The sequence below is a fragment of the Rhamphochromis longiceps genome, linkage group LG8 (genome assembly GCF_057381845.1).
Source record: "Rhamphochromis longiceps isolate RC_006_pf linkage group LG8, R_longiceps_female_GT1.1, whole genome shotgun sequence".
Taxonomy (NCBI): Eukaryota; Metazoa; Chordata; class Actinopteri; order Cichliformes; family Cichlidae; genus Rhamphochromis; species Rhamphochromis longiceps.
Window position 1 is genome coordinate 31,096,647 of NC_140564.1, and position 13,174 is coordinate 31,109,820.

A 13,174-nucleotide genomic window follows, 5' to 3' on the forward strand; every position below is an offset into this window, starting at 1 on the left:
TGAGGAGAAGTTTTAGGTAGAACACTTTCATTTAATATGAAGGATTTTATTTATAGGCAAAAATTAAGTCCCTGTTGTCCCCCTTTCACAGTGCAAGGACATTTCCTGAATCAGGATTATAAATGTGATGGTTTAGCACTAGTATGGCGCTCTCCAGTAGGAGGAATGTAGGTAAACTACATTTCCCAGGATGCACTGGTTGGAAACGTCGAGCTGACACGGCCGAGAGAGAGGGGGAGAGAGAAACTGGTCCAGCATCTCCGGAGCGGCGGAGCGGAGCGGATACAGAGACGCGCAGTCCTCATCAGCAAAATGAGGAGGAATTAACGCGCCGACTGTCTCCCGTGTGTTTCCCACCGCGATGCACGCCGTGGATGTTTAAAGCCTCCTCGCCTGCTGTAGACCAGCGCGGACATCTGACTTTATCCCATCAATGAGATATGTAGAGTGGCTCTACCGCTCGGTGGTAACGCAGAAAAACACAAGATGAAGAAGCAGTTCAACCGAATGAGACAGCTCGCCAACCAAACAGTGGGCAGGTAAGCGTGAAACGGCGCGTTAGATTGGCCACACCGAGCTGCATGCGTCCCGCTTTAATTGGCTCTGGGTCAAGCGGCCAAAGCAGGAATTCGTCGGTTGTGTGTGTGTATGTGTGTACAGTATTCAGTCATTCACGCGTCGGGCTTTTGCTGCTCAGCTGGTTTGATTTGCACAAAGCATTAACTGTCAGTGTAGGTCACAGTTGCAGCTTGAACGGGGTGTGATTGATTGAGCTCAGCAGGAAGGAGCGTACCCGCACGCAGACGAGCGGGGAACTGACATGGTACCCAAGAAGCTGGGCTACTGCCCACTGACCAATGAAATCAAAGCAGAGGGCAGCTTCAAGGCATCCTGCTGCTGGAGGGGAGTCAACATACAGCCTCTATGAAGATGCTCAAGGCGCCTTTTAATCAAATTAGTGTGGCATAGCGGGTGATCTGTGGGATGTAAACTGGTGAAATATGTTTTTTTTTTTATGTTTGACGAGGCATTCAAAGACCAATCTTAAAACCCTGATGTAACCGGGTCCAAGTCCCTGCTTAGGGCGTAGTAATATTATATAAAAGTGCAGGAAGTTTTGGGGTGGGGTTTGCAGTGATGTTAATCGTTTGAGTATTTTATCCCAACATTTTACAGTTATATTTTTAAAACTGCAGCTGTGTCTATTGAGCTTCAAAAGAAGTTCTAGGATAGATGGGCTGAGTAGGAAGAATTCGAGATGGGAATTCCCAGTGAGTCATTCGGACTACACAATATTATCACAATGGCAACCAGTGCTGCCTCACATAATCTCACCAAGTTGCTCTACCTACCCACACAGCCCATTTGCCCCAGTGGTGCGATAGCTGGACCAACAGATGATTTGATCAGATGTTTATCTCTGGTGCCTGGATTGGTCTTTATTGGTCAGACAAGGCAAGAATTCACCTTACATTTTCTTCAGTCTTGCATTATGTTGTTTTGTCTTGCAGTATCCTGAAATCGAGTTCATCATCTGTGTTTTCACGAGTTAAGAAAGATTTGGCATCTTCAAAAGTTCCTGAATACAATATAATGGTTCCAAAACAGCTGATAAAACAAAAACAGGTCATTTAGCTTACCATAAAGATTGGAAACAGAACCCGAGGGATTGTAGTCAATGTGGGACTGTTTTACGTAGTTTGGTCTAATGAAACATATCGATGCTAAAAAAAAATAAAAATAAAAAAGAGGACCAAATATTGAGCCCTGAGGAACTCCAATACTAATACAACTCAGTAACTAAGTTAATACATGATTATAGAACCTTTTGTATATGTTACTTTACAAGTGTCTGTAACAGGTGTGTAAAATACAGTATTTTCACTAACTGTATTGGAATTTTTTTTGGCTAATTATTGCTTTTAAATGGCATATTTCAGTTAAGAACGGGAGAAATCATTAGAAATTGGGAAAATTTCTTGCTGTTTCGTCTTTGATTAATATCTCAAACAACATTTGAGTCTTTCAGAGTTCAAGTGTTTGCTCCATTTCTATTTTTTGTCCTTGTTGAGGTGGGGCAGGTTGGCCTTTTTGTGCAAAAGCTTATAACTTGTAACTCCACCTTTTTCACCTATATATCCAATTCATGGTGAAATCCCAGAGTAGGTCCCTATTGTCTAAATTACTTTTCAGTGTTTTGGTGTCAAGCTTCAGGAAGAGCTTTTTTTTTTTTTAATCCTGGAAGTGCCTCACCATTCAAACCCAGTGGAAGAATGCAGAAGTGATTAATCCATAGTAAATCCTGACTGCACAAATTCGCATCAGATAGTACGCAAATGTGAAAATACTTAGGATTAATGTGTTTAGGTTTATGTGATTTATTTGTTATCAGTGCATCTGTTTTCTTCCTGCCAGGCCTGATGCTGCAGATAACTCTGGAGTTTGTTAAGCTCTCAGTCAAGATTGAGTCTTGTTGAAAGTATATAGCTCATTTTAGCTTTCATTGTTTGAAAACATGCTCAATATGCTTCCTCAATCAAGTGTAAAGTGCTATTTGATCCATGTAGGAGGACACGGGTGTCGTAGCCTCTTTAAGCCTTTGGGCCAAGCCTAGAGAGGAAGGAATCATATTTAAATTCCAGTTAAGATAGGTGTAGCTAAAGCTTTTCTGTAAATAGGTGTTGTGAAGACTTTGTCTCTGCTTCTGTTTTCCCACCACACCCATAGCTGAACTGAAAATAAATGTCATATGTTAATACTGCACCCTTGGCAGTTTGTCTTGTGTTCTGACGTGTTGTTTAGCCCATTAAAATTATTACATAACCTTACAACAGAAAGACTGTCGTATATGCAAACAGGACCTGTCTAATAAGGACATGGAGTGATTTGTAGCCTGTTGTTAACTGCAGCTCCACCAGGTTTATTATAAAGCATTATGGTATGCACTGCTGAGGTGATGTAAGTACTGTAAAACCTGTTTGTTTTGCTTGGCTGACAGCACTAACTGACAGTGCTGGCATGCAGACAAGGTTTCATGGCATGCAAAACTTTTACTGTAGATTAGTACTTCAGATTATACAGTAATACATTTGTCTCATCATCCTAAATTTCTTCTCTAGCAGTGCAGAGTACCAAAATATACAGTCCCCCAGCAGATGAGTTTTTCCCCACAGAAACCAGATCTGAATATTACAGGGTTACGTGAAGAGACCTTCTAAAACCAAGTCCAAAATTAACCAAAGCCAAAACAGGTCCAAACCAGCCACCAATGATGACCGAGATTAACCTCAAAATCAGTCTTCAACCCAGCTCCTTATTCAGTCCAAAACCAGTAGAGCCTGAAAGTTGTCTAAAACCAGAATCCCCAGCTTAGCATCATGCAGTGAGTCTGAGGTTCCCTAAAGTGACAGAAGACACCAGAGATCTGAAATCTGCCCCAAACCACCTGATCATAAATGATTTCATGAAGAAAAACTTAAATCCCTATAAACTTACAAAAAGTTCCCCTAGATTCTGGGACCAAGTGCTACGTGCCTTGAAAAACTGCACTAAGCTGCAGCCGGTTTAAGGCAAATTGTTATGAGCATCCTCAATTTACTTTTGGAGGCTAAAACGTTTTTATGCAGCATCTTACTCGGCTACACGCAGAGTGCAGGCAGAGGCGCTGATACAAATCAATGAAAAAGGTATTACTGCAGCTAATGCCAAGCAAAGTGAGCTTGGTAGAGGTATCAGAAATCCCCGGAGAACATTTTCCCATTACGAAAAAATTACGGGAATTATGCCCTACTTGGGCCTGAGGGGACAAAAGCTTTAATGCACTTCACCAAATAAAACCAAACAATTATTGGTAAGTATTACAGACACAAAAAGGCCTGTGTGGTAGGTTAGTTGCTTGTTTATTTCCCCTTCTTCTTCTTCTCTAGAGCCCAGTGAGGCGGAACATCCTGGTAATGAGTTCTAACCTGTATCATAAGAAGCAGAACAGCAGGGGCAATTAGTCATATTTAGAGGGTAGAGACTCAACACGCTGCCCGACGGCTGGCCACACAGGTAATTGCTGAGATCTTCTCCTTGACCTTGGCAGCCTGCATCACCCGGTTTGTGTTGACGGCTGCAGACATCAGCTGCTGCTGACCTCAGTGACCATAAACTACACGGACAATTTGTCCGCTTCATAATTATCATTTCACAATTAGTGCTTCTAAAATCCCCTAAACGTGCACTAATGTTGACAAGTCATTTTTTTACATTCTTCAGCTGTGAAATTGCAGATTTGAGGCCAGCTTTTTTCACATGCTGCTTGAGGGTCTAAATAACATCTTGTTAGCATTCGTAACCAGGTATGAGCTTCCGAAACTAACTAAGAGAAAGTAAAAAGACAGTTAGGAAGGGAAAGTATGACCAATACTGCTTTCCAGATCCTTTAATATTCAGTTTAACTCCATTTGAAACAATTCAGTATTCAACAATCAATATACAACAGCAGTTACGCTGGTTTTAGAAGTTCTGGGGACCAGCTGGGGGTGAGTACAAACTGCAGAGGTAATAAATAATTCAAAGCTTTGTTTTCTGTTTGCATTGGCATTGCTGATAATACTGCGTTCCAATGGAGCTGGGAGTGATGTCACTCCCAAGGTCAGTGCACTCCAGTAGTAAAGTTGCATTTTTTTTTTTTTGCTAATTAGTAAGGTAGAGCCATCAATGCATCGCCAGAAATACAGAGCAGTGCTTGTTTTTTTGCAGCACGTTCATGGATAGAGCCTGGTCAGTGCGCTGCTTACGGCTTATTTAGTTTCTCAGTTTTATCTGCCGCCACATGGGATTGTTAAATCAGGGTTAGTTGGGCAGCTCCAACTTTGGAAATTCCAATTCCGACTTCAAATGGAATGCTGCATAAGAAATCTGAAGCGCAATCATAGCCAGCGAGAGGTTGGTAATTCATTTCATTGGTTGTATTTATCTGTTTGTTTGTTTTTTGTCTGTTGATGAAGATTACGCTGCTCAGTTCTGGTCAACTGTCACATATCTATTTATTTATCTACATTTATCATGTCGCTCCTGCTTGTTTTTTGTTTAGCTTTCTTGTTTAAATGCTAAAAAAATCTGGACATTTCTAATCCCATTTTGACAAATATTACACTGAAATGATGTAGAAATTGGGAGACATTTTCTTGACATGAAAATATCGCAGGCTGATTTGGATTCAGATGTCTTTGTGGATGCATGGAGGGACTTTTCATCCTTGGTGGAGAAATGCAGTCAGCGCTATAATTCTCTCTTCGTTGTGAATGTTTAGCAAGTTGAGGAGAATAGCTAGCAAAGATTTTTGCATTGTGTTGTGTATTTACTCTGCTGCATAGAGGCTCAATAACGTAACGTAAAGAGCTCTTGCTTAATCTTACACTAATATTTTTTGAAGGTGGCTTTTTGCTTGTGCTGCGTCAAGTGTGTTTGAACAATCACAGTTTACCCGCGTCACTCCAAGACGCTATTATGACCTACTCAATAGCAGGAGCTGCTTAACACCCCGAATACAGATTTGTAAGAACTACAACAGGCCCCAGTTCCTGCAGTGCAGACACAACAAATGACAGATAAGCTACCTCCAATTAGAAAAGATGTTTGGTTCTGAGTAAGTGAAAACTGCTACTTTGAGGCTACAAGCTTTTCTTGGTGTCATGAGCAGGGCTGGATGTCACTGTGAAACTGGGGGTACTGTTAGTTACACGGTAGGCTTGCATTCTCTGCTTTAATCTTCGTTTAGCTGCAGTAGTGACCATCATTTATAAAGCAAACATTTTGTACGCAGTGGGACTTGAAGCGACTGAGACGTCAACTGGAAGGTTTTCCCACAAAATAATTGTTTGGCCCATGTTTGTGGTTTCTTTGGGCCAAATTTGACCTTAACTTTTGCCTGAGAAAGCCATCAGTAACCCAGATTAAACTCCAATGTGTCTGCTTTGGGTTTATTCAGGCAGTAGGGAGTGGAGAGCTGTTTTCTCCCCCTGCTGGCCATCAGAAAAAAATGCAGGTTTAAGCCCCTGCCACAATGACTTCTCTGCTTCCATCTTTTATGCAGAGTCTATAATCCTAAACTCAGTCTTTCCCGCCTCATGTAAACAGAAGTGAAAGTGCCTTGTTGTCTCTCTATGTTAACATTTTACTGGAAATCTGATCCCAGACTTTGTTTACACATAGCACGCTCATTTGTGTTTGTACTCAGTCTGGATATGAATGCATATTTTACCCCGTAAAGCATTTGAATTTAATTTTTCATCCTTTACAGTTCAGTAAGGTGCAACATAAGTAACCACGAGAAAGATTAAGCTCATACCATGTATTATTTATTAGTATTAATTCACTTCTAACATGTTTATTTGTCAATTTTGTGTCTATAGACTTACTTCACAATACAGTGAGCCTCTCACAAGCTTGGCTAATGTGTTTTGTATGTATTATTCATATATCTTTGCATTTTATTTAAGTATGTATCTGCTTTGTAGTGCAATTTAAGCTTATGTATGGAATATGTAGTTTATCTTTTTCCTTTCTGCTTGTCTTCAGCATTAGAGTGGCATTTGCAGCTTCCAAAAAAACCGCAGGAAACAGGCACACTGGCATCTTCGAACTAATGAAGCATCTCCCTCCAGGATGACATTGCTGCATTGCTCCAGTTAAGGATATAGGTCAAGAGAGGTTCAGACACAGTTAAAATCATCTCTAAAACAGTCAGTCTGCACCATTAATCCTGCGTAATGCTGCGTAAACTGTGTGCCTGAATGAAAATGTGTGACTCTCTGTGAGCACAGCGAGGTTATGGCAGGAAGGCGATGGGCTTAATCCTCTTTTGGCGCCGTCACTTCTTCTGCAGAGTATTTTTAACTCATCTACTCATTCACATTTTTGTGTCGGTGATAAATGAATCCGACTGGTTATTTGCCTTGTGGGGTCACTCTGTAAAAACATTTGTCCCTATAGTATTCAGAAAAAGAAATATATTCAGTTGAGGCGTTGCAGAGGAGGCTGAAGAATGTCACGGCGAGATAAGACTAAAAACCGCAAAAAATCTATTAAAGACTTGTGGAAAAATGGATTCGCAATCTTCATCGACAGGCAGGGAAATTGTTTCCTTTGGTCACTGTGTAATGTTCAGGCTTCAGTTCACCAAACCTCAGAAACTGCTGTTTGTATTTGTTCCATTTTATTTATTTTTTTGTCCCCAAACCATCACCTCCCGTCAGCCCAGGTAAATTATATGTTTCTTTCACAGCACAAAAAACCCCCAAAATAAAAAACAGGCATGCCCTTAATGCCTTTATTATTTTGGTTATTCATTTCATGCATTGTTATTTTCCCTGACATATTCTGAGCTGCAGGACACAATAGTGAGTTTGTGATTGATGGGTGAACCTGTGTGACCAGTGATTCTTGTTGTTCTCTGTGGACTGCATGCACGCTGTTGATGTCTGTGCTTTGTTGTTCTCCCTTTGATGAAACCTGAGAAAGTACCCGGCCACGCTTGTTAGGTTTTATTCGACGGCAGGAGGGAGGATGGCGCGATGTGCCGCCCCGTGGTGATGCTGACAGGCTCGCAGACCTCTGCTGCTGCCCGTGACACGGTTTGATCTGTCGGAGCAAGAAGCTGAACAGCCTGACGCTGAGATTCATCAAAGAAACGAGTCATTTTCTTCTCCCTTCATCTATGTGCTGTCCTCTTATACTCCCGTCTGTTTTAGATCTCTGCACTGTCATCAGTGTGAAACTAGATCTTTTATATTAACGATTGCAGACAAAGCCACAATCAAAATATTTATGAGGTTGTAACACAGGTTCAGGTGTAATGTTACTGCAGGTACAGAGCAATTCAAAAACGGGATATTTCTAAGAAACAAATAAGCCTGCAAATCAAAAAATACTACTTAAAAAGCCGAAACCAAAAAAAAATCTTCTGCCTTCCATAAGTCAAAAATTTTGGGCTATTATCTCAAAATTTCTATTTAACACTGTAAAGCTTGAACCATAATTGAATCATCGCCAGGTCAACTTTTTGAGATCTCTAACCTGAAATTTCCACCTGTTGATGGTAAAAAAACATTCTTCCCAAGTGGGAGAAACAAGCCTCCATACTTCAAAACTGACCAAACCAAATCAGAGCAATCGATATACGAGTGGATCAAACCATTATAAACTGAATGAGGGGAAGTTACAATAAAATAAAACAGAATATAAAATAGAAACACACCCTGTTCCCGCCTCATGCTGTTACATCACTTGTTAGTGCCTCAGCAGCTTTGTGAAAATCTGAAATGAATTTTATCGAGGTTTTAAAACAATCTGACAGTCGTCTCCACAGTGACACCTACTGGCCACTCTTGCTGTCATCATACTTTGATAATGCTATTTTACGGACAAGTATTGCACAAGCAAAACAAACCTTAATGTTGTTCTGTTTCAGCATTATATAAACAAAACTGATTTTAACTGATCTGGTTTTAACATGATTGTTTCACTTGCTAAACATCAGTTAGCCATGCTCATGTGACCTAGGTGTTTTCTCCACAGGGACACCTACTGGCCACTTTTGTTGTTGTCACACCTTGAGAAATCTAAACAGTGACGCAGACAACATTGCAACTGCAAACGAGGCAACTTATTATACCAAGCTATCAATAATTATGATCAACACATGAGCAGAGTCTGTTAAAGACAGCATGCTGTGACTGTAATGAAGTGTGCTTCAGCAAATACTGCTGTCACCCTGTGGTGTTAACACACACGAGGCTGTTTCATAGTTGCATAGTAATTCAGTGCAACACACAACAAATGCATTTATGAAATAAATCCATTCAAAATCCATTCATGTATATCTGTGCACTTGTTGCAGGTAGATGCAGGTATAAGATATAAATATATAGATATACAGCACATTGTTCCTGCAAATAAACCGGTGGATCACGTGTCCTTGAATACCTTTGTTTTTTCTGTGTCTTTACGTTGCTGTCCTTTTTCATTTTCAATAATTATTTTTTGTTGCTTTTGTATCATTTCTTCATCCCGCCATCATCTTTGTTTCATTTCTCCTCAAACAGTTGGTCTGTTCTCCAGAATTTTATCTAGCGCCGAAATCAGCAAAACAGCTGCATTAAGGCAATTTTCTTAATTGAAACCTTTGCTCTGTGAGTTGTTTTGGAATTTTTGTGCTCTGTTCATGTTTTTGCCATCAGCCAGTGAAAGGCTTGCTTCTTGTTTTGCGTTTCTTAATATACAGAATCTTGTCAGATCTATTTTGCAATGTCTGGGAAACTTGCGAGGAGCTCAGTGAAGCCCCAACAATTGATTATTTGTCTATTTGGACTTCCATGTGTCTGTAAGCGGCTGCAGGATTCCTCGTGGCTGCTAAATCCAGCTGTGTACACTTCCGTGTTTTATTGGCCACTTTCTAAAACGTGTTTTACAGTTTGTGTTTTGTTGTTTGTGCAAATAGAGCGTTCCTATCTTGCATGTGTATGTTGGGTTTGTACAAATGTCTCCATAGAGCTGAACATAAATTATGCTAATGCCTCCCTCCCATCCCATTCACATGCCAGATCATCCAGTTGAAAGTTAATGAGCCCATTTGTCAAACACGGAGCTGTATCATCCTCTGGATTTGATAATTGATCGCCCTTAATTTGAACAGAATTAAGTTTTCAGGCTGCTTTGCAGAGTGTGTACAGTGGAAATATGCTGACCTGAAAGCAAAATGAAATAATTAAGGTTAGCGCTGATGGTAGCTACGAGCTGAAGGCGTAAAGAGGAACGGACATGGGTGGCATTATGTTTACAGCGTGAAGCGCTGCATCTCTCCAGGCTCCTCTGAGGTGTTGGCACTCGGAGAGGTTTGTTATGAGCATCATTAGAGGCATTTCTGTCTACCAGTGCACACTCATGTGTGGGCTCATTTGTGTGTGTGTGTGTGTGTGTGCATATACGTAAAAATCTGTGTGTGTGGGCTCATGTACCTGTCCAAGTCTTCCTCACTGATCATGATGAAAGTCTATTAATGAGGGCTTCCTACAAATAGTTGGAAACTGACCCGTTTTGCTACCTTCACAGTGCTTACAAATTTGTGAGACACAGTAGCAGCTGTGACACTGCAGAGGGAACAGAACACAGTTAAAGGAGCAGTTTGGGAAATGCACAGATTTTTTTTGTTTTGTTTTGTTTTGGGAGTGAGGTGAGACTCTTACAGCTGGGTTTGTCAGCACCTTTAACCTAATGTACATTTATTTTTTTCAGCTTTCTGAAAATTCAGTTAAAATTGATCTACATTTGGATGAAAACCTAGTTAAGGAAAAGTGGTTATCTAATATATATATTTTTAAACTCAGGGGCTCAGGGAGCGTGTTTGGGTGATTCTGTTATCTTACTGTGATGCTACCATATACCAGCTCTATATAAAAGATGGATGTAGCCACCTTGAAATTGCCTGCCAATTTAAAGAGTTTGGCATCATTGGGCCATCTGAGTTTTGTGAAACCAAACGCGACCTTTTTCAGATAAGACGGTAGAGATGGGTAGCTATCAGCTAACGCTATTGCTGCCTATCTAGGTCAGTAAGGTCGTAACTCACTGTGATAGTGCTGGAGTCTGTATTTTTTAAACTCAGGTGAGCCAGGCTAGCGGTTTTCTCATGGTTCTTTTATCTGTTCTGTTTAACTGGGCTAACATGATGACTCCACCTCCGTTCGTGGTGAAACTATTTGAGACAGTCTATGTACCAAAGTCCTCGCCGTCACTACCTTACGAGCGAGGTGGTGGTTCTGACTGTGAAACCGAGGACTGCATCCTCATTGGCTAAAAAGCGTACGAACAGCGTATGAACTAAATTTACAAAAGGCATGCATGTTCAAAGTGACCTGAAACTACCAATCGAGCCCTTCGAATTATTGGGGGGGGGGGGGCTGAGTAACTGCATTCACATTCAAACCTGGAAGCTACAGCTGTCATTTATAGACAGTATTCTAAGTAGTATGCTTTATTTCTCTACATGAAATGCAAAAATGCTTCAAACTGAAACATTACTATTTCAGGATTATTTTATTATTAAAGTTTTAGAAAAATTTGCTTTGACTTCAACACAACTAAACCTTTATTAATAAAGAGGTGGTTAACGTCAGGATACAGAAGCATTCCCAGCCCTCCTGGTTTTCCTTACCTTGACTGTATTTTTCCTCTGCTTGCCTCTCATGCTCATTTCCATGCCTGCCCCGTCTCTTTCTGTCTTCACCATCTTGTTAGTTTGACATCCTTTGCAGCCCCTCAGTCCTCTAGCCTAAACTTTACTTTGTGAAAGCGCAGCACCTTCTGAAATGTTGCTTTGACAGTTCTGCCCTGAAGGTAATTAGCATAGAGAGAGAGAGAAGATGATATGGTGGGACTGTTGACAAAAATAGCCTCGTCTGACACGACGGCTGATTAGATATTCTCCTCCAGCTCACAGAACTGGATCGTGTATCAGTTTTAATTACTTGCGATTTTAAAAAAAAGTGAAGATTTTAGGTTCAAATATGAGTTAAAAAAAAGAACCACAGACACGTTCTCTGGTCCTGTCTGTCAATGCTCCTGTGAGACGCCAGGTACTTGGGTGAATTTGACGGAGTTACTTGGGGAGATGTCATTGCCAGTGGAGCGTTATTGAAATCACTGGAGTGTGTTGATGGAGACGCTGCTCTGGGTTGTTGCTGAGCCACCGAGGAGCCGACAAACAGATACCCAACCTCCTCAGCTCTGCTCCTTCTGCTGCTGAACACAAGCTGGCATTTAGAAAATTGTTTTTCTTATTTACAAAGTTTGGAAATCAACCAGCATGCTGCTTAGATGCCAGCTTAGTTATTCGAATAGCTTAGCAGGGAGGAGGTTTTACATCTTTTTTACCTTCAGGGAGGTTTGACTGAGAACAGTTGCTGTTTTCATTTGGATATTTATTAGATATCTGAGAGGTGACAGATAGGAGAAGACTGCAGATGACACTGCTGCTGTGGTGTTTTCTTTATTCATAGCAGTTCTCATTCCCAGAACGTCGGATACTGCTGTTGTGTCACATCTGTCGGAGCCTCACAAAAATGCACAAGCTGTCCTTCAGCAGTAGAGTGCGGCGAGGGCGTAAGGACACGCAGGGTGAGGCAGTGATGACATGTCTTGTCTCTTTGCTGTGTTTCTTTTCACCCTCTAAATGTTCATATATTTCTTTTAATTATTAGTCATTATTAATCCCTCAACCAGTTACAGCAGATGGCTGCACCTCCTTGAGGAGGGATCTACCTCTTAAAAGGGAGTTTTTCCTTCCCACTGTTGCCAAATGCTTGATCATAGGAGGAGGTCCGATTGTCGGGCTGTTCTCTGTATCGTTGTAGGGTCTTTACCTTTCAAAATAAAGTGCCTCTTGGTGACTTTTGTTGTGATTTCGTGCAATACAAATGAAACTGAATTTAAGTTCAGGCATCAAAACTGAATGAGGATCCTGATTTCTGTTTACACTGCTTTACAACAATGACCTCGCTTGTTAAAATTAAAGTTAATGATACCAAATGTCATTGGAATGTGAGCACACATTTAGATTTAGAAAAAAGTGCTTGTATGAATGTGTGTGTGGGAAAAGGGTTATGCAGCCCTCAATTTCTTTACCTGCACGTTTTGACGTTGGCGCCGCACCCTAGTTGAAGACAAGAGTGTACAATCATGGTGTTGGTTTCTTTTATGACACGAACAGGAGGTCAGAGATTCACATATTTGAAAAGATGAGACATTTTTGACTTTGGAAAAAAACTCTGCGATTTCCTGGCTTCAGGGTTTGACTTCTTCTTCTCCTGTACCAGTGCAGATGTGGAGACTTTGAGTGGTGATACTTATCGTTAAGGAGAATACTGCAGTGGTGATAACTAATGGACAGCCATGAAGACATCCACATTCATCTTTGTGTGGAAACCGTAACGCTGGTGCATTGTGGAGTATTTAGCATTTAAAAATATTCCAGTATCCCTTTGTGTCCAATAATTGTCGTGGTCGGTGAGTCAGTGAACGCTACCAAAGGGCCCTTCTGTGTTTTGGTCAGACTCTGGCACAGTGACAGTACTTGACACCTTAGGATGACAGCACACCATGGCAGCGGTTTGTTTTGACAACAGTTGCG

General features: G+C 41.0%; 1 protein-coding gene across 1 annotated transcript in view; it reads left to right on the forward strand.

The window, feature by feature from the left end:
• The first annotated feature begins 261 nt into the window (after positions 1-261).
• LOC146664033 (rho GTPase-activating protein 44-like) overlaps positions 262-13,174 on the forward strand; it is a 99,700-nt gene continuing 86,787 nt past the window's right edge. The window contains exon 1 of the mRNA XM_085417038.1: positions 262-539. Within this exon, the coding sequence (XP_085273164.1) occupies positions 487-539 (53 nt within the window). The 5' untranslated portion in view covers positions 262-486. The remainder of the gene's footprint in view (positions 540-13,174) is intronic.